The following is a 22,049-nucleotide window of genomic DNA, read 5'->3' as shown; positions in this document are numbered from 1 at the left end:
CAAAGGACCACAAGCTTCCCATGTCTGATCCTCGACCCACCAGGTCTTCCTGCCCCTCGGTCCACTTGACCTACTAAGACTTCCTTGCCTAACCACAACTAGGACTTCCTGCCTGGTGTCTGGTCCTCTTGATCCGAATATAGGAGCCCCCACTTTTTTTGTTCGAGATCAATATTGTACTCACATGGCTCAATCAGACCATAGCTCTTGTGCACAGTCCGCGGTTAAACCTTCTGGCAGTTCGGGTTCTGATACCAATTGTAGGATCGAAAAGAATTTAGATATCTCCACAATGACATGATATTGTCCACTTTGGGCCTAAGCCCTCATGGTTTTGCTCTTGGGCTCTCCCCAAAAGGCCTCATGCCAATAGAGATATCTTTTCTCTTATACACCCATGATATTTCCTATGTGTTTTCAATATGGGACTATGTTTGCAACCTTGCAACCCCAACACTTTGTACCCACAGAAATTGAGATATTGAGAAATTTTCCCATACCAAGCCCTTGGAGCTTGCTTTAAACCGTAAAGAGTCTTCTTAAGCTTGCAAACATAATTGGGATGATCGCTGGAAACATACCCGGGTGGTTGCTTCATATAGATGTCTCGATCGAGCTCTTCATACAAAAAGGCATTCCTCACATCGAGCTGCCACAACTTCCAGTTATAAGAGGCTGTCATGGCTAATATAACTCAAACAGAAATCATTTTAGCCACTGGACTAAAAGTTACGTCATAGTCCTCTCCATATTTCTGAGAGAAACCCCTAGCAACTAGCCTTGCTTTGAACGAGTCAATACTGCCATCGACCTTTCTTTTAACTCGAAATGCCCATTTACATGATATAGGTGCCACATTTTCAAGCTTTGGAACCAACATCCAAGTTTGATTCTTTTTGAGAGTATCCATTTCTTCATCCATAGCACACTTCCACTCTTCAATTTCTTTGTCTTCTTTATAGCACGATGGCTCATCATCATCAACAGGGCTTGCGAAGAATCAAGAATAGGTACTAATAAAGTTCTCATCTCTATAGCGAGTTGGTTTGGTGATGTTCCTCCGGGGTCTATGAGAATTTTCAACATCAATAATTTCTTCTTCTTGTTGTGCTTGAGATTGATTTGAACTCCCCCTTTCACTGTGCTCCTCTCTAAGTTCTTCTTGCTGATGATGAGATTGAGGCTGATTCAAGACCTCTCTTCCTTTTTGTCCCTCCCTGGATGATGAAGAAGAATTAGAGATATCGTTTATCGGACAGGGAAGATTTATTGATTTATTCTCGAAACTTTTAGAATCTCCATATACAGGTGCAGCTCCATAATACCATGAAACTTCATCAAATACGACATCTCTTGAAACTACAAATCGATGACTTGTAGGATCCAAGCACTTCCAGCCCTTTTTCCTTTCATCATATCCAACAAAGATGTATTTCCTTGTCTTTGCATCTAATTTACTCCTTTTAGATTCTGGTACATGGACATAGCAAATGGAACCAAACACCCTCATATGCTTGACATTTGGCTTCTTCCCAAACATGAGCTCGTAAGGAGACTTCTTGTTTGTTGGAGACTGAGGTAATCTGTTGATAACATTTGCTGCACACATCATTCCTTCTTCCCAAAAGGCCTTGGGAAAATTCTTTGCATGCAACCAGCTCTTGCAAGTCTCAGTGAGATGTCGAATCTTTCGCTCAGTCACTCCATTTTGCTGAGGAGTGTCAGCACAAGAAAGCTCTCTTTTGATGCCATTTTCACAGCAAAAAGATGAGAACTCGTTTGAAGTGAACTCTCCTCCGTTATCTGTCCTTAACCGTTTTATCTTGGTACCAAGTTCAGCTTCAACTATTCATGACTTCAGACTTTCGCTTGACAAAATAGACCCAAGTAAATCTCATAAAGTCATCAATAAAGATTAGCATGTAAGAATAACCAAAAAAGGAAGGAGTCTTTGTTGGATCACTGTGAACGAGTTGAAGAGGACCCTCACACTTTGATATTGATCTTTCGAAAGGAAGTAGATGTGCCCTCCCATACTAACATCCTTCACATATATGACCTTCGCTGAAGTTATTTAATTGAGGCAGCCCATCAACTAATTCCATCTTCACCATAGCCTTTTAACTTCTCCATGTTGACATGCCCAAGTCTAGCATGCCAAATAGCGGGATTATCATTGCTACTCATCTTTTCCACATACAAATTTAAAGTAGACAAAACAAATAATCATTTACTCTCCTGTCGGTGTGAACCATATCAGCTTTCAACTCCTTGATATCCCGGAGAAACTTCATATCATGGGGTCTGAATAGCACGAAATGTCCAGCATCAACAACATTTGCCACTGAAAACATATTCTTACGCATGCGTGGAACATGGTACACATTGTCAAGCATTATCGGGTCTTGGTGCTTTCCATTTATGATCACCATGCCTTGATTCTTCACTTGATGGACTGTATTATCAGCTATAACAATAGCTTGACGACCGCTATAATGTTTAAGGTTAGAGAATTTTGTGTCATTCCCAGTGAGATGATTCCCACAGCCTGAGTCAACAATCCAATCCTTGTCAAAATTGATTGAGTTCATAGCATCGATAGTCTTATTTTCAGCCATAAAGCATGCATTTTCGCCAATCTTCTTCATCATCAATCAGTTTAGTACCAGCCACATTACCTTCCTTTAGCTTTACTCGACAATTCTTCTTTATATGACAAATTTTTCCACATCGATAACACTGGATGCTTTTCCTACCAGATTGATTTAGAGAATAATCTTTTTCAATGTCAAAAATCGAATCCTTGTTATTTTCCACCCCCTATAATCCTTCTTCGTCGTTACAAGAGCAGCTCCTTCTGATTCCTTCAAAGAGACTTCAGCCATTTTCTTGGCCAAGGATTCTTGGGATGATGATAGGCTCTCTAGTTCCTCTAAGGATGGTTGTTGAGCCCAACCTTGGACTGATGTTACGAATGGAATGTATTCTGGTCTTAGTCCACGAACAATATTTCTCTGAATTCGAGCTTCTGAGATAGCTTCCTCTGGATTTAACAAGGAAATCTCCGAACAAAGATTCTTAACTTTCAAGAAGTACTCTGACATAGATAGATTACCTTGAGTAGCTTTTGCCAAATCATTTTCCAAGTGTTGCAACCGAGCCTCATCCTTCTTATTGAACAACTTATCAAATGTCTGCTATATCTCATGAGCAGATTTGCATGTTACTATATGATCAAACATGCTAGCTATGATGAATCTCTTCAAGACAAACTCAGCCTTTGCATTTAACTGCTTCCATTTCTTGAGATTGTTCGAGTTATCAGCCGTGGCTTCTGGACATGTGTTATTGTTTCCATTTACAATATCCCACAGATCTTGTCCAACAAGATATGACTCCGTACAACTCCTCCAAACCTTGTAATTTGACTGGTTAAGCAACTCAATACCAAGCCAACCAGCACGACCACTCAGATCCATTTGTGGCACCGGCTGAATCCTTCACCAAGGGTTGTTAACACACGAAATTACCAATCGCTATGACCCTTGTGGCTCTAATACCATGTGAAACAAAAATAGCTGTACAACAATTAGTTCCTGCTGACCCAAGATCTAGAACCAAACTTGTGAAGGAAACAATCAAGAAACAGAGAACATAACAGAGTAACGTACAGCAAGCAGAGGAATTTTACTAATATGAAAAACTCTAAAAACCCCAATCTTGAATTACACCCATGAAGCATAAAAAGAGAACAAGTCTCCCTTGAAAAACTAAGTCCACTTTATGGAAAGAGAGCATAATAATATATGCTACCTAATTGACAGTTAATAATAATTATTTCCAATAAAAATCAGCTTTAATAACTTAACACGGATGATATGGAGAGTATGAAGATCGGTTAAATAAGAGGAGTTGTAACTCCCAAATAAAGGTAGCAATGGAGGTAATCATGGGATGTGGAGATAAGGGAGTTAGTGAGATCATGGGCATATGGAGATAAAGGGTTAGTAGGAGATCAAAACTTCACCCATATAAATACTCATATACCTATCGAAAGAAAATCCTCAAGACAAATTCTCGGTAAAATTATTTTGGTAAGGAAGGAGAAGTCACCGTCATATCAATATTTAAGGAGTGCGGTAAATGGATTTATTATGCAAATTATGAGTTCCGAAAGTGATAGTTTTATTTTCTGAAAATTATTTTATTTCACTACTATTATTACCAATTGTTGGATTATTACTGATTACTATCATTATAAGATTTTAGGTACTAAATTGATCATGAACTAAATGATGGGAATACGTATTCTGAATACTAGTGATTACTGAATTACTACTTATTACCGACCTCTCCTCAAGGAGGGGTAATTTTATAGGGTTGATATCAGTTTAAGACATGAGGAACATGATTTAATTTTAGTGTCTACACTGACATCTGTGTTGAGATTTTTAGTTATTTTACCTTTGAAAAAACTACCACTTTTCAAGAACTATAGTATTTGTGCTTTATCCCCCACTTATTGAGTGACTTCCAAATCACTCACCTCTTACAATCCGTTTCAGTTAGAGACGAAATTGGAACCACGAATGAGATCGATGATCGAGAGTAAGTTGAGTTATGGGGATGGTGAATCGACTCCAATTACTGATTAGAATTCTACTAAAATAATGAACTCAAAATTTAAGTGAATATAATTTAATTTGTTCGAATGGTGAAAACAGTGTACCGTTTATTTTGAGAATAAAAAGACTGATTTTCTTTGGCAATTACAATACTAATGAGGCTGGTTATTTTTGAATTTTGGGTTTGAAAGTAACACTGTGTCAGTCGCGAGGCATGACAGAGAGTAATGATGAGGATGCCAATTAGCCTGCAAGACAATGGCATGCAGTTGAAGCAGGAATGCCATGGCATGCAAATTATAGTGGTCGTTTTGGTGCACACCGAGCACGCACGTCACTACAAGAAATTTGGGATTTAACAACACTCAATAGACAACGATTTTTAAAAAATTGTTGTCGTTTTCAATTTAACAACAGCTTTATTGAAAACCATTGTTGTTGGCAGTTTTTTTTATAAAAATGACAACAATTTTTAAATAACCGTTGTCTTATGTATGTTAAAGACAATAATTTTTTAAAACTGTGTCTATGAGCTTATTTTTTTGGGTCTACGACAACGACTTTAGTCAATCGTTGTCTATTAACGTTACTTACATAGTAATAATAATAGTTTTATTAAATTATTATCTATGTGCATATTTTGAAATTTAAGACAATGACGTTATCTTGAAAAAATTATTATTATTTTCTCACATACGTATTCTTTTAACAACATGCAAACTTAAACTTAATAAATTTAATTTATTTTACTTAATAAATTTAATATTATTAAAAATTTATGAATTTTTAAATCATACACTATAACTTACGACAATGGTTTTGGTTTGTCTTTGAAATATTTTTATACTTATTTTATTTCTTTTTCTATATTTGTTTTTCTTAAGTTTTATTCCTTAGACCATCTCCAACCATAAAATCTATTTTGGTGCTCTTTCAACATCAATTTGGTGTCATTTGAGCACCAAAAATTTTTCCAACTCCAACCAATGCACACCATTTCCTACACTAAAAGAAATATTCTTTAGAATATTCCTTTTTCCCATCTTATAATTTATTATCAACATACATATTAATTTGTTAAATATTTTTATTACGATAATAATTACTATTAAAATTAAAAAAATTATTGTACATGATAACTAATTTTTATGATATTATGTTTTTAGTTACAAGAAAATTAAAATTAGTATTTTGTAATTTTGTTAGAAATAATTTAATAAACATACTAATATTTAATATTTAAAGATATTACACAATCATAAACAATTTAGATAATATTTTTTAAATATTTTCACAAAACAAATAACACTTTATTAATAATACAAATAACACTTCATTAATAATACATCATTATGAACCTTAATTATCAGAATTACCAAATTGTTCCCACAAATGCACAATTAATACATTTCTAAGGGCAAAGTGAGCATTTTTATTTTTGATTCCTTCATATCTAGCAAGAAACTCTTGAAATCGGATATTGTCATCTACTGCTGTATCAACATCTGCAGTCGACGAGACTTCACCTTGATCAACAATTGAGGTATTCGTATTGCGCTTATCTTCAATTATCATATTATGCATAATAATACATGAAGTCATTATATCATGCAAAATATTTTTCTGCCAAAAACGTGAAGGTCCTGCAACAATTGCAAAGCGTGATTGGAGCACACCAAATGCTCGCTCAACATCTTTTCTACATGCCTCTTGTTTCATTGCAAACAACTTATTCTTTGTACTGCTTGGATCTTGAATTGTTTGAACAAGTGTAAACCATTTTGGGTATATACCATCAGCTAAATAGTAACCCATGTTATACTCTTTTCCTTGAATGACATAACGAGCAGGGGGAGCAATACCTTGAGCAAGGTTAGAAAAAAGATGAGAAGACTCCAAAACATTAATGTCATTGTTAGATCCAGGAAAACCGAAATATGCATGCCATATCCAAAGATCATAATCAGCTACAACTTCTAGAATAATTATTGGCTTTCCACTACGACCAGAATATTGCCCAGCCGATGCTGTTGGGCAATTTTTCCACCTCCAATGCATGCAATCTAGACTACCCAACATACCAGGAAAACCACGCTGCTCACCAATATGAAGAAGTCTAGCAACATCATTAGCATTGGGTGATCGCAGGTATTGTCCTCCAAATACTTCAACAACAGCACGACAAAATCTTTTCACACTTTCTATGACAGTTGATTCTCCTATTTTGATGTAGTCATCAGTAGCGTCTGCCGGTACACCATATGCCAATATTCGAAATGCAGCTGCCATTTTTTGTAAACCTGACAAACCAAGTTTTCCAACTCCGTCTCTTTTCGGCACAATAATCATCATGATTTCTAACCTCGTTAAAAATACGCATAAATAAATTTCTTCCCATCCAGAATCTTCTTCGAAACATTGCAGCATTATATGTAGGATTTTCGGCAAAGTAATCATTGAATAGATTACGATCAGCAGCTTCTCTATTACGATTGATCACTATGTGACCAGGAATAGATCCTTGATGTTTGCCTTTGTTGCTTTCTTCACTCAGATGTTTCAAAATGACCTGATTGTTTCGGTAGATCGCTTGAGTGATAAGCCTTCTGTGTGATTCAAATATATCATCATCTTCAGAGCTTGAGGATGACAAATTTGATGTACCTTCATATCTAGCACTCATTTTTTGAGATGAAGAATGTGATTGAATTGTTTTCAGTTATGGTATGTATTTATAATGTATGCACAACACTATTATTTTTGCAGGTGATGGGACATCACAATTCACACACTATTATAATTATTTCAGAAGATGGGGCATTACAATGAACACACAACACTATTATTTTTTTAAGAGATGGGATATCAGAATGCACACACAACATTATTATTTTTGTAGATGAAGGGACATCGCAATGCACACATCATTATTATTATTTCAGGAGATGGGACATCACAATGCACACACAACATTATTATTTTTGCAGGCGACGGGACATCACAATGCACACACCATGATAATTATTTCAAGAGAGATGAGACATTACAATGAACACACAACACTATTATTTTTGCAGATGACGGGACATCACAATGCACACACTATTATAATTATTTCAGAAGATGAGACATTACAATGAACACACAACACTATTATTTTTTTTAGAAGATGGGACATCACAATACACACACAACATTATTATTTTTTCAGACGACGGGACATCACAATGCACACACCATGATAATTATTTCAGGAGATGGGACATTACAATGAACACACAACACTATTATTTTTGCAGATGACGGGACATTACAATACACATACTATTATAATTATTTCAGAAGATGGAGCATCACAATGCACACACAACATTATTATTTTTGCAGGCGACGGGACATCACAATGCACACACCATGATAATTATTTCAAGAGAGATGGGACATTACAATGAACACACAATACTATTATTTTTGCAGATGACGGGACATCACAATGCACACACTATTATAATTATTTTAGAAGATGAGACATTACAATGAATACACAACACTATTATTTTTTTTAAGAGATGGGACATCACAATGCACACACAACATTATTATTTTTGCAGGCGACGGGACATCACAATGCACACACTATTATAATTATTTCAGAAGATGGGACATTATAATGCACACACAACACTATTATTTTTACAGGTAACGGAACATCACAATGCACATAAATCTTATACAATGCACATAATTTTTTCCTATATAATGACATACTAGACATGGCCATCACAATGCACCTTTACTCTTGAAAAAAATGAGTTCAAATTCTCGTTCATCATCCTACTCAGTTGAAGAAGATAAACATTTATGTCATGTTTATCTTCATATTTCTCAAAATCCAATCATAGGAATCAACCAAAAAAAGGATCAATTTTGGGCAAGAGTTGAGATAGAGTATAATCAAGATCCAAATTTTAAAAATTCAAAGCGACCGAGAAGATCATTACAAAAAAGAATGAATACTATGATTGCTGTTGTTTCCAAATTGAAGGGTTGCATACGATAAATCGAAGAATTGAATCCAAGTGGAGCATCAGAGGAAGATATTGTAAGTTGTTTTCATTATTTCTTTTGTAAACTATCCAAGTTGTTTTCAATATCTAATTTAGTTATTAATTTTGTTTCATAATTGTATTATTTTCTTACAGATGAATCGTGCTCAAATGTTATTAGTACAAGACCCTAATTACTCAAAGGGCTTCAAATTTGGACATGTGTGGAGCATTCTTCAAGGTATTGAGAAATTCAACAGTGACAACGTCAAAGCTGCATCTACAAGAGTGCAACGACAAACTGCTCAAGCTGATTATTCTCAATCATATAATCTCGAGAAAGATGTTTATTCACCTTCATCTCCACATGTCTCTTCGTTTAATCTTAACATCACTGATTCAGACAGTGGTGGTACTTCAACTAAACGACCTATTGGGGTGAAGAAAGCAAAACTGAAGAGAAAGAATGAACAACAATTCAGTAAAATAGTTTCACATAATGACGAACTTGTTGCGGCGTTGGATCGAAGTACCAATGTTACTATGTTCAAGGAAGAGAATAAAATTTTATTCAAAGATTTGAATATCATTGCTGATTCGATAATGCGTGAATTTATTCGTGGTGAACAAGTAAGAATTATGCAAAAGAGGACTGAAAACCAAAAATCTCAATCAACTCCACATCAAGGAGAAGGATCTAGGATCAATTCGTCTTAAGAAGAAGAACAAGGATCTCAAGATCCTTTGAATGATTCCGGTAAATTTTATGATTACTTCGGTGGTTTATTAGGAGGTAATTTGCCAGAATATTAAACATTAATTTGTTTAGTATTGCAATGTTATTGTAGTTATTTAAATGTATGTTTATTTTAGTGTTTGTGGCATCTTTAAATTGTATGATAGACTATGTGTTATGTATTTTGGAATTTTAAATGTTTAATTGTGTGTTTGTTATGAAATTATCAATATTATAAATTTTAATATATTGATAATCTAACAAATATTTTAAATATTAATTATTTAAGTTAATAACTAATATAAATTTATAATATATAAAATTTACATAATAAATTAAATTAAATAATATCAATTTATAATATTTAAGAATATTTAAAATATAAATTTAAGAATATAATATATTATAATAATAAAATCCGTACTTGCACCATTTTAGTGCAAGTTTTAGGGCACCAGTTGGAGAAAATATGATGTCCCTTTTACACCATAATGGTGTAAAAGGGCACCGGTTAGAATTGCTCTTAGACCTAAAACCTAAAACCCGTTCAGGCCCAAACTTTAACGAGCGCCTTTGTCTCCATCGCCAAACCATTCCTCTTCCCCACTTCCTCTCTTCATTGCCAAAATATTCACTGCCTTCGTCTTCACGCTCGTTAGGTGGGCTGCTCGCGAGGCGGGCTTCTTGCAGCGGTCGTTCGTTGCTCAACCTGGAGTAGCAATAGGGGAGGAAGAGAAGCGTATCCTGGCCATGGTGACCTTCCGATCCAGCATGGGCCCTTCCATCATAGTTTGTTGCAGGGCTCGTAGTTGGGAACACTGAAATCACTCATCGAAGAGGATAAAGGAAGGGGGAAGGATAGGGATGATGGCCCTGATGGTGGCGGGCAACTTCGTGCTGTTGTTCTTCTTGATGCCACTTCTGGCATCGATTCCGGCTTGGGCAATGGGGTCGCCGCTGGTGTTGGGGGCGTGCTGATGATTAAGATGGTAGTAGAGGTGGAATGGGAGAACATGAGGGAAGCCATCTCCGCCTTCATCACCATCATTTTGATGCCCCTCACCTGCTCAATTACATACGACCTCATCGGTGGCATTGCCACCTACATCGTCCTCCGTCTTTGCGAATACATCTGCTCTGTTCTCATCAAGAGCTTCCATCTTCTCTGCAATAGCTTTGCTTTATTACCTTGTTCGATCAATGTGGATGGTGAACAGTAGATTGATTTTAATGATCAAGAACCTGTATAACACAATTAACTTTTAACATCCAAAAGACATCAAAAAACAGAGCAGAGCAAAAGTTACAAATGTTTGGATTTTTCTCTATTTTGTTTGTTTTATTGTTATTGTAGTAACTAGTGAATGCTGCTTCTATTGTATGTACTTGCACTTTTAAGTTGCTTTGTTCTATTATTTTGTTTCTAGTGTAGGAAAATTATTGGCACTAGCTTTAACCTTTAGCAAACTTCCTCCATTTTCTAGTGTGGGAAAATTATTGCTTTTCTCTTTTTTTTTAGCAATAATGATAATGTGCTCTAATTTTTTATGATTACATAGGCGTATAATTTATTTGAAACTCTTTAGCTATGACCATTGGTCTTGGCATTATGCATGTATTAGAAATAATGAATGAAACACATCTAACAAGATTAAAATATGCAGCATCCAATTAAGAAATAACTGCTTCAATAAAGTAATGTATGAAAATAATGACAATTTGTTGTTTATGATTGCAACTTAATCCACTTGTTATCTTATACATAGCTTCTTGTTGCAGACTATTTTTTATTATTCTAATTGTAGGGCATATAAGCCTTTCTTCTGATTGTAACTTCATTATTTATTATAGGCCAAACAATTTTCATAAGTTGTAACTTAGCCCCTATTAAGTTACATTATAAACCTTGCTATGTTATTAGTTTTTCCATTATACTTACATGAATATGATTAGTTAGCACAAAATTAAGTGATTCTTTTGATGATACTATCTAGCTTGATGGTTTAGCATACAAAAAAGCTTTTCTTTGGTTTCCCAAAACACAACTCCAACTGTTGATGGACTAGTGAAAATTGCAGGTTGAGACTAAAGATGGTTATCTTTTGTCCGTTCAACATGTTCATCATGGGAAAAATACTTTGGGAGAAAGACATGACCCTCCGGTTTTCCTCCAACATGGTCTTTTCAGGTATTAACTCAAATCCTTTTGATGTGGATGTCTCTCAAATTTGAACATTTGTTCATGTTATTTTCAGATTATTGTTCTTTTGTCTTCTCATGTGAGTAGGGTGAAGACATATAGTTCATGAATTCATTTAAGTAGTCACTAGATTTCATCCTTGCAGATAGTGGTTTTGATGTTAGGGTTGGTAATGTACACAGTAGAAGATGGAGCCATGGTCATACTAGTTTATTTGTTCATGAGAAGGTTTCTCTTTTTTTATTTCATTTCCTCGATAATACATAGTTATGTTCTCTCGTACTCTTTATAATGTTATGTAGTCCTTTGACTAATTTTCTAGGCATATTGGTATTAGAGTTGGCAAGAATCGGCACAGAACGACTAGCAATCTATGATAAGTTATAGATTTTCTAAACTAGTAGCCCTTTATTGATGTTTATAGTTATTAAATTTAGAATCTTATTCATGGTTTTACACTTTTCATGCCAGGTGTTGAAGCCAAAGAGGGGTTGAAATAAATTTACAAAAGCTTAAGAAGTTATATCAGCAAGACTTTATATCAATCTATTAGGTAGACAATTATGGTTTCTAATTTGTAATATATATATATATTTATTTGAGCAAGAGTCCTCAATGGTACTGGGAAGAATGCCAAAAAGCTAAAAAAATGGAGACTTTAGCAGGTTAAGGAATAATGGGAGCTATAGTGCTGCCTCTTCATCGACATCTAAGTAGAAAATCTCATGTTGTTGTATTGGTCTACCTTTGTTTTATTTGTGTCGGTACTTGTCATTATGTTAGATGCTTATAAAATTTCTTCAGAATGTTGTAAATATTATTTTTGAATGTTAGAAAATTATATGTTAAATTTTATTTTCAAATTTTATATTTTAAATGATTTATAATACTAGAAAATTTTATATTATTTTTTTTTATTTTTTATCTAAAAAAAGACAACGGTTTTTTACTGTTGTAAAACCGTTGTCTTCGGCTTCAAAGACAACATTTTTAAACTGTTGTCATTGAGTACCCCTTTTAACAACATGACCTTTAACAACAGTTCTAAAGGGGCTACGACAACGGTGAAAAACTATTGTTGTTAGACTTTTTTCTTGTACCACTCAGTTTATATTGGAAAAAGAAGATTTGAGAATGAGTTGACTAGAGATCAAAGAAACTTGGGCATGCTATTTCGATAATAATCAGTTTAAGATGCATGAAAAGGATCCTAAGGAAGGGAATTCTTAGACTTGCCATTCAAATTCGAAGAGCTAACAACCCAATTGTTTGGGGGTGAGTTCCTGTACACACTGTTTTTAGTTGACATTCTTCTTTGTTAGGAGTGTTGATGCTATAACTTGTTATTTAACTACTGTGCATTCTTCTAGTGCATGATTATCATGAGACTTTCAGTCGTTCCATTAGCCAATTTACTTCCTGGTTGTGATTCTCAAAATCAGTTGAACTCTATCCATCAACAGAAAATAGGAACGTATTTTGGATTTTATCTAATTTCTACCAACTTCTTTAATGTCATTACTTGTGCTTTGAGGTGATCTTGATAAGAAAAATAGACGAGTCAAGAACACGAGGATAAAAAATAAATTTTCACATACATTCATTCATCATTATATATCCTATTTATAGACTACTACATCACACTTATTCAAAAACCTACTAACTCTACTAACACCACAACGTTAACTACTAACACCGCATTACAACCATTATCTTATTATTTTTCCACCATTAACTCAATTACTAATTAAAACATGCCAACTCATCAATCCACTAACACCATATTACAACCATTATCATATTATTTCTCTTCCACTAACTTAATTAAAGCATGCCAACTTATCAACCCACTAATACACTAATTTTATCAACAATCTCTCTTAAATTAATTTTATCACTTCTACCATTTAATTTGTAGAGTGATTTTCTATGAAAACCTTTAATGCTCGCTCCTCCTTTTCATATTTATTGATTTTCTGCTCATGAACTAATAATGAACTTTGTAATTCATCAATTGAAAATAGACTTACATCATTTGCTTCTTCAATGACACAGACAATAAAACTAAATTTTGGTGTCATAGATCGAATTTTTTTTTTTATGATGAGAACATCCTCTGTCTTGTTGCCAAGGATCTACATTTTGTTGATGATTACCATCGTTCTTAAAAAATAATCTGAAACTGATTCTCCTAATTTTATTCGAAGCATTTTGAACTCCGAACGAAGTGTTTGAAGCTATTGCCTCTTAGCTCTTGTTATACCTTGGTACTTTTTTTTTTTATAGAATTCTAGAAATCTTGACGGTATCCTTGCAGAGAATGGTTTCCAAGATTGAGCGATCAATAGCTTGGAAGAGATAATTCTTTGCTTGAAGATCTTTCAATTACGCATCTATTAGTGCAACACCTTCTATCAGTTCTACTACTCCAAAAATCACGACCGTCCAATATTCTTTGGATCTTAAGAAATTCTCTATGAGCATGCTCCAATGGTCATAGTGACCATCAAATCGAGGAATGACAGGTTGTGCAAAACTTTTGGAAGACAACTCTCTTCGAAATATCGCTCCAATACCACTAATAAGAAAAATAGACGAGTGGAGAACACAAAGAGAGGATAAAAAAAAATTCACAGACATTCATTAATCATTACATATCCTATTTATAGGCAAATACATCACACTTATTAAAAAACCACTAACTCCACTAACACTACAACGTTAACCACTAACACCATATTACAACTATTATCCTATTACTTTTCCACCACTAACTCAATTACTAATTAAAACATGCCAACTCATTAACCCACTAACACCACATTACAATCATTATCCTATTATTTCTCTTCCACTAAGTCAATTAAAACATCCCAACTTATTAATTTATCAACAGATCTTATGTGCTCTGCATAGGCCTGAAAATCAATCACCGTCATGACTGAAAACTTTTACATTGGCCGACCATTTATAACTTGACTCAGAAACTGCTAATTCCTCTTAATAATCCTTTACTATGTTTGTTTAATTCCATCTGTTTTAACAAGGGATTTGACGTCCACTGAGGAAAGATGCCGCCTACTGTATCTACTATAAACTATATTATTATGATTGTATCTTTATCCCACTTATGGCTACATACAAATTAATATTTGATCCTTCTCAGCGAGGGATCCCAACAATTGCACACTAGCCTTCCTCTGTTTCCAAGATTCAAAAGGTGAAAAAGATAAAAAGAGAAGAATGATAACATTTTGTTTATGATAAATCACTTCATTGCAGCAATAAAAATGATAATTCATTGCAGCACGGCAGCACCCACACAAGGAAGGACAAAAAAAATCTTTTGCAGTTACTTGCCCCTCCCCCTCAAAGCATTCATAATGTATTACCATTATAATATTAACCATCTCATCAAAAGATATGGGGTCCGCTATCATATACTTATTATAAAAATATATCTCTATCACTCACATCCCTTTTAATATTAACACAGCTCCACCGTCCACTGACTCATCTTAAAATTATATCATATTAAATAAATATATTTTAAAATATTTAAATTATTATTATTAGTTTTAATAATAAGTTTACTTGTAAAAAAATAATTTTACTATTTTTTTAAAATAATATTAAAAATTTTACAATTAAAAAAAAAGAAAAAAAAAATTGAGAGAGAGGATGTTCAAACCTTTAAACACTCTCTCTCCTCTCTCTTATGAGTGCACATTATATATAAGTCTACTCACAATGGAAAGAAGGTGTTAAATGAATATTATAATAACTATTTAACACTCCATTGAGGATGCTATTAGACTAGTGTTTGACAGACGTATAAACATATGTACTGATTGAGTAGCTTTGTACTATTTGGAGTTCTCTTAGGATATATATTTTGTACTATTTGGAGTTCTCTTAGGATATATATATATACAGAATTGCTATGCTGCGGACAAAGCCGTGCGGACCGCTGCGGACATGCTTCCTGATCGGTCACCAGTCTGATCAGGGAACCTCCTGATCGATCTCTGGACCGATCAGGGAACCTCCTGATCGGTCTCTGGACCGATCAGGGACTCCTGATCATTTTCTGATCGGTCTACAGACCGATCAGGAGGTTCCCTGATCGGTCCAGAGACCGATCAGGAGGTTCCCTGATCGGTCCAGAGACCGATCAGGAGGTTCCCTGATCGGACTGGTGACCGATCAGGAAGGCATGTCCGCAGCGGTCCGCACTGTTTTGTCCGCAGCATAGCAATTCTGTATATATATATATTCAAATTTTAAGCCTTCTCAGATCATTTAGCATTATTGGCCAAACGTATTTATCCAAAGGTAATTGACATATTTGAAATCAGGGATTACGGATCAAATGATCTGAACTCTATATTGACACTCTCACACTTTGAGGTTGTCCATGTTATCTTTTCCTTGAATTTTATGTCATATAAATCACCAAATACTTTTTACCAAAGTGCTTAATCGTGCCAAATTGACATTATTGTATTCCTATATTTTCCTAAGTTTGTTGATATTGTGTTGATTTATTTGTTTGAATTTGAGTCATATACAAGGTCATCAAATATTTTTTAGCTAAGATAGTTATTGGTTATCAGTCAACTACTCAATCGATTTGATGTGATTCCAATTAAGTAGCCTTGATCAAAAGTGTTTGATAAATTTAGAAACCTTAGGTTCTATAGGATCACCTAAAGCTTTTGGTCAAAAGTATTTGAGAATCCTAAAGTTATTATAGCCGTGAACAATATCTCGCGACGTCACAAGAGGGATATAGGCAAAGATAAAAAGGAAGAAAAATAAATTCATTTTGTTTGATTTTAGATAGATTAAAATATTAAAAAAGAATCCACACCTTTCATTTATGATTATTTTATGTCTAAACAGATTAAGAATATGCAATTTAAAATTTTCTTTCTTAACCACCTCTAACAAGGCATAAAGAATTGTTTCTAAGGCGAGCATATTGTCATCTTTAACACTTCATGAAAAAGGTCAAATCCTCTATTTCTCAATCCAAGAAAAAGTGTCGTCTAGGCTCTATTATTGGAGTGGAGTCCATGTTGTCTCCAATAATTCAGGACTTTGAAGTCAGCGGAGTAGCCAAGATCTATTTTTGTTGCTCATTCGAATCAGGACTCTTTCATTCACACAGCTACAATCCCTTCTCTCTTGTGAATTGGGGATCGGTTTCGTGAAATAAGGCTCTGTTCTAAAATATATCCAATGGAGGGTGCAGCAGCGCTAGCAGTCGGAGGATGGCTAGCCAAGCCTGTCATCAGGATGCTTGTCGACAGGGTGTCCACATCGTCGCTGAGAGGAAAGCTGCACGGCCTTCAGGACGATGACTTGCAGAAGCTACAAAGATCTCTGCTTAACATCCACACGATCGTCGACAAGGCAGGGATGAGATGGAACAGGGACGCAAGGTTAGTCGAGATGATGAAGCAACTCCAAGATGCCGCTTACGACGCCGAAGACTTCCTCGATGACCTGACGTTCCATGGCATGAAGCAAAAGATTGAAGAAGAGGCAAGTCACATGGCGGGTAACCGCATTTCTAGAGCTATTAGGAACGCCAAAGCTAAATTGTTCAGTGATTCTGTCAAAAGACTGAACAAGATCCAGAAAAAGTTGGATTGTATTTATGCTGACATGAAGGAAATGTGCCAATTATTACAAGCGGATGCATCTGATGGGCAGTATCAATCTGATTTGGCGTCGGCCACACGAGAAACAAGCTCTTTCTTGATCAGCAAAGTGCTGGGCAGAGAGGAAGAGCAAAAGAGAATAATAGAGCTATTACTAAGATCAACAGACGAGTCAGCATCAGCAAGTGACAAGGGCAGTAGCTTCTCGGTCATACCTCTTGTCGGAATAGGAGGTGTTGGGAAGACTACTCTAGCTCAGCTTGTTTACAAGGATAAAGAGATTCAGAACCATTTCGGCCTCAAGATTTGGATTTGTGTGTCCGAGAATTTTAATGTGCAAAGACTCACCAAGGAGATCATCGAGTCTGTAACCAAGACTGAACATTCTTCGCAAATGAAGTTAGATGTTCTCCAAAACATTTTGAAAGAGAATGTTGCGTCTAAGATGATTATGTTAGTCCTCGACGATGTATGGAATGAAGACGAGGAGGAGTGGAGAAAGTTGTGTGCACCATTCGAGGATGCTGCTGCAGGAAGCAAGGTCATAGTGACAACTCGGAGCAAGAGCATTGCTGACAAAATTGGTACAGTGGAGGCGATTGTTCTTGGCGATTTAGATAAAATATCATTTTGGGAGCTGTTCAAGAAATGTGCATTTGGTCCTTCCAAACCTGAGGAGTACCCAGAACTTGAGGAAATCGGGAGAATTATAGCTTCAAAGTTGAAGGGCTTGCCACTAGCAGCAAAAACAGTGGGAAACTTGTTAGGATCCAACATGAACCCACACTACTGGAGAAGTATAATGAAGAGCGAGGTATGGGAATTGCAACAGAATAAAAATGATATTATTCCAGTCCTACAACTGAGCTATCAATATCTTAGTGCACCTCTCAAGCGGTGTTTTGCCTTCTGTTCCCTCTTTCAAAAGGATTACAAGTTTTCAGAAATTGAATTAACAAGAATGTGGATGGCCGAAGGGTTCGTTGTAGCTCAAGGAAATCAGAGGATGGAAGATGTAGCAAGTAAGTATTTTCATGAGTTGGTCAACATGTCTTTGTTTCAACAAGAAACGTCATGGTTGGGGCATTATTATGTGATGCATGATCTCATACATGATCTAACACAGTCGGTTTCTGTGGACGAAATAAGTAGGACGAATGATGGCAAGTCGAATAAGATATCAACCACCCTCCGTCATCTAGCACTTGAAACAGGGTTCGTACAGACAAAATATTTGAGGTCTAGATTCAAGAAATTACATTCTCTATTCTTTAGATGCCTACATTTAAAGTCACCACCCATTGGCTTTATCAAAAATTAAGAAGCATTCGTGTATTGGTTTTGTCTCGTTGTCGCTTGCGGATGCTGCCTATTAGTGTTGGTGAATTGGTGCATCTCCGGTACCTGGACATTTCTTACAATTTCATACGAAAATTGCCTGAATCACTGTGTAAACTCTACAATTTGCAAACACTGAAAGCACATAGCAAGTCACTAATCTCTCTTCCAGAAGATATAAGTCAGCTGATTAACTTGAGGAATCTTGATGTTGAAAATAAAATAGTTGTAAAGATAAAAATGATAAGGGGGCTAACCTCTCTTCAAAAATTGTCTGAATTCCAAGTACGAAAGGAAGTTGGATTCAAGATCACAGAGCTAAGTGGTTTGAAGCAGCTTCATGGGAAACTCAAAGTTACTAATCTGGAGAATGTTGAAAGTAAAGAAGAGGCTGAAAAGGCTCAAATGAAGAACAAAGAGTACCTTGATGCTCTAGAGTTGGAATGGGGATTTGATCCCAAGTTGGATGATAACAAGTTAGTTGTCATGGAAAACGTACTTGAAGGACTCCAACCACATGAGTCGCTAAAACGATTAAAGATCAGAAGGTATTGTGGTGCCAGATCACCCAGCTGGATGAAAAAGGAGGAATTATCCAACTTGGAAAGACTTGAGTTGAGTAACTGTGAGAGTTGGAAAGATATTTCCTGCACTGCATTGCTGCCGCACCTCAAGGTCTTCCACATAGAGAGCAGCATGTGGTTCTCGAAATCATGTTTTGAGGTATGTGGTTCTAGAGAGAGCAAATTATTTCCTATGCTAGAAGAGCTACAGCTGACGAACATGAATGCATCGGAAGAATTTCTCAATCTTGGACAATTTCCTTGTCTGAGAGTCGTTCGAATGACAAAAATAAAGTTATTGAAACACATTGATTTTGCAGCATCTTGTGGCATAGAAAATTCCTTGTTTCCTATGCTAGAAGAGTTGGAGTTGATGCACATGCATGCGTTGGAAGAGTTCTCCTTTCTAAGACATTTTCCTCGTCTCAAGTTTCTTCGCATGAAAGAAATGCGGTTGTTGAAACACATTGGGTTTGCATCAGTTCATGCCACAGAAAATGATCCGTTCCCTGTGCTAGAAGTGCTGGAACTGATGGACTTGCCAGTTTTAGAGAAGCTCCCTGATCTTGGTTCACTTCCATGTCTCAAGTCTCTATGCATGTGTGGGATGTCTATGTTAAAACATATTGATTTTTCTTTCTACGGTGCTACAAAAAATATACTACTTCCAAGGGTAGAGACGCTAGTACTGCGTGACCTGGAGGCACTCGAGGAGCTTCCTAATAATCTTGGACGAGTTCCATGTCTTAAGGTTCTTAACATTCTGAAGATATCAGCAGTGAAACAGATAGGTCATGGGTTCTTTAGCACTGAAGCTATATCCAAGTGTTTTCTTAGCTTGGAAAGACTCTGGATCGGCGGCATGTCGGCATGTGAAGGGTGGTGTTGGATTGACGGTAGCGAGCTATTTCCAAGCTTACAAAGACTTTTTATCACTGAATGCCCTAAGCTCGAGAGGTTACCTCCTCTCCCTCCTTCGCTTACACATTTAACACTAGAAAAAGTTGGGTCAACAGAGCTGCCAAGCCTACGGGAACTAGAAACAAATGGAAGCGGATACAATCAAACGACATCATCTCTCTCATACTTACGAATCAGTGAATGCAACAATTTGGCAAGCTTAGAAGAAGGGTTGCTGTCACAGAATCTTTCAGATATTGAAGCCATTCATGTAGAAGGATGTAATGAACTCATGCGGATGCCTCTCAAGAGATTTGAAAACTTCACTTCGCTCAAGGAATTGCAGATAAAAGCTTGTCCCAAGCTTAGCCTGACACAAGAAGAGGAAGCCGCCCTCCTTCCTCCCTCATTCAAAGTTTTCATATTGAACGACTGTGGCGATCTCAACAGATTGTGGCTTGGCCACCCCTACCGCTCGACCTTCTGACTTTTTACGTCTTCCTCCAACCGATCCTCACCGTCCATCTTCAATGTCACACAAATTTTCGTGGTTCAGACAAGGTTAGGAGATTACAGGTACGTGTCGGATCTATGGAGGAAGAAACAATCGGAGCGGTTCTTGTAGCGGGATCAGGTGGTGGGTGTATCGCCAGCTACCGTCGATTGATCTTCTTTGAATTTGCTTAGGAGACTACTAGTATGTGTCTGAGCTATGGAGGCTTGTACCGCCATCCACCATCGATTGTTCGTGTCATCCGATCGACCCGCCCCGACAAGTTTCGGCAAATCCGTTACAAAACCAAGCAGGTAAAGTCGAAAAAAGAAGCTTGTTTCTATTTGAGTTTACTGCATATCAAAATGTCACTAACTTTTGTTTGTCCGTTGAGCATAAATGATGGAACTCCCTGTGTAATTTTGTGATCCTATCCCTCCTTTTCCTCATCTTTTCCATTCAAGTAATCGGACAGTAAGAATAACTGTGACGGGCGATTACAAGAAAAAGATTAGGAATTCTGCTACCATTCTTGATCCCGTTTTGTGATCTTGTTAGAGTGCTCCTAACTACTGTAATTTGGTTATGTTATTTACTTCTGCTACTTAATCAGTCTATCAGCATGGAACTCATGCTGCATTTCTACAAGTGATTATTGCATTTGCGGTGTTCCTGATTGATTTGTCTCTAGAAATGGGTCCTTTTTTAATCACAGGAAAGCATGCTAAACTGAATTAAGAATCACAAAGGAGGTCCTTGCAGGTACTTTACCTAGCAGATAGTAACTTTGAGAGAAGGTATGTCCCGATGATTTGTGACCTGTTTTTCCATTCAATGTGGTTATTTTCTAAGTACATCCATGAATGCGCATATCTATATATGTATATCCACTTGCATGTGCCCGATGTTTATAAGATCAGTAGTCAGCCTGTCAGCTAGTGGTTGCAGTAAATGACAAACAGGAAATGGAATGGCTGGTTCACGAACGAATTCGTTTGCTCCAAGTCATTGAGAATAGATAATGATGCATGAAGATACCTTTTGTTGTAAATGTGACATCCTTTTCTCATCAAACTACTACAAGTAGACTCTGATTAACGAACATGATGTGTTCTTTTGGTACTTTAAGCATTTAATGAACCATAGACTCTGATGTCTAGCAATAGAGTAGTTCAACTAGAAACATAACAGTGAAAACACGTCGTGTTTCAGATGAAGAGACAACGATTTTTAACCGTTGTCTTTGAGTGCTCATATCTTTCTCAATACGTCAATTTATAATGATTTTTTTTGGATCTTTGACAATCGTTTTTAACCATTATCTTTAAACAATTTTGTTGTAGTGTAAGGTTCTTTTAGGTTTATCCATATTCATTTTTCTAGATTTTGAGTGGTTTATATTGTTAAGACACGCATAAGTTAGAGAGGGGTGAATAGTTTTATTCGCTTCTTCAAAGTTGATGTTGCAGCGGAAACTTG

At 36.1% G+C, this 22,049-nt stretch overlaps 4 protein-coding genes across 4 annotated transcripts; 3 read left to right on the top strand and 1 right to left on the bottom strand.

Annotated features, from left to right (window-relative positions):
• Positions 1-5,984: 5,984 nt before the first annotated feature.
• LOC122034128 (putative nuclease HARBI1) lies at positions 5,985-6,914 on the bottom strand. Its single transcript, XM_042593254.1, has one exon. It carries the CDS (start codon positions 6,912-6,914, stop codon positions 5,985-5,987), a length of 930 nt encoding a protein of 309 aa, XP_042449188.1.
• A 402-nt stretch (positions 6,915-7,316) lies between these two features.
• LOC122034127 lies at positions 7,317-9,388 on the top strand. The gene is made up of 2 exons (XM_042593253.1): positions 7,317-7,349; positions 8,828-9,388. The coding sequence occupies exons 1-2, from the start codon at positions 7,317-7,319 to the stop codon at positions 9,386-9,388; spliced, it is 594 nt and encodes a 197-aa protein (XP_042449187.1).
• A 7,320-nt stretch (positions 9,389-16,708) lies between these two features.
• LOC122033374 (disease resistance protein RGA2-like) lies at positions 16,709-18,770 on the top strand. Its single transcript, XM_042592381.1, has one exon. The coding sequence runs from the start codon at positions 16,852-16,854 to the stop codon at positions 18,595-18,597; it is 1,746 nt and encodes a 581-aa protein (XP_042448315.1). The 5' UTR covers positions 16,709-16,851; the 3' UTR covers positions 18,598-18,770.
• Positions 18,639-20,564, top strand: LOC122034126 (disease resistance protein RGA2-like). Its single transcript, XM_042593252.1, has one exon. It carries the CDS (start codon positions 18,639-18,641, stop codon positions 20,562-20,564), a length of 1,926 nt encoding a protein of 641 aa, XP_042449186.1.
• Positions 20,565-22,049: the final 1,485 nt, after the last annotated feature.

The sequence above is a fragment of the Zingiber officinale genome, chromosome 11B, assembly GCF_018446385.1.
Source record: "Zingiber officinale cultivar Zhangliang chromosome 11B, Zo_v1.1, whole genome shotgun sequence".
Taxonomy (NCBI): domain Eukaryota; kingdom Viridiplantae; phylum Streptophyta; class Magnoliopsida; order Zingiberales; family Zingiberaceae; genus Zingiber; species Zingiber officinale.
The sequence above is the reverse complement of the archived record's forward strand: the minus strand, read 5'-3'. Positions and strand labels throughout refer to the sequence as shown.

Coding starts and splice junctions, on each gene's coding strand:
- LOC122034128 (XM_042593254.1), bottom strand. CDS start 6,914: ATGGCAGCTGCATTTCGAATATTGGCATATGGTGTACCGGCAGACGCT.
- LOC122034127 (XM_042593253.1), top strand. CDS start 7,317: ATGAAGAATGTGATTGAATTGTTTTCAGTTATG. Junction 7,350..8,827: donor TTGAATTGTTTTCAGTTATG/GTATGTATTTAT, acceptor ATTTTCTTACAG/ATGAATCGTGCTCAAATGTT.
- LOC122033374 (XM_042592381.1), top strand. CDS start 16,852: ATGGAGGGTGCAGCAGCGCTAGCAGTCGGAGGATGGCTAGCCAAGCCT.
- LOC122034126 (XM_042593252.1), top strand. CDS start 18,639: ATGCTGCCTATTAGTGTTGGTGAATTGGTGCATCTCCGGTACCTGGAC.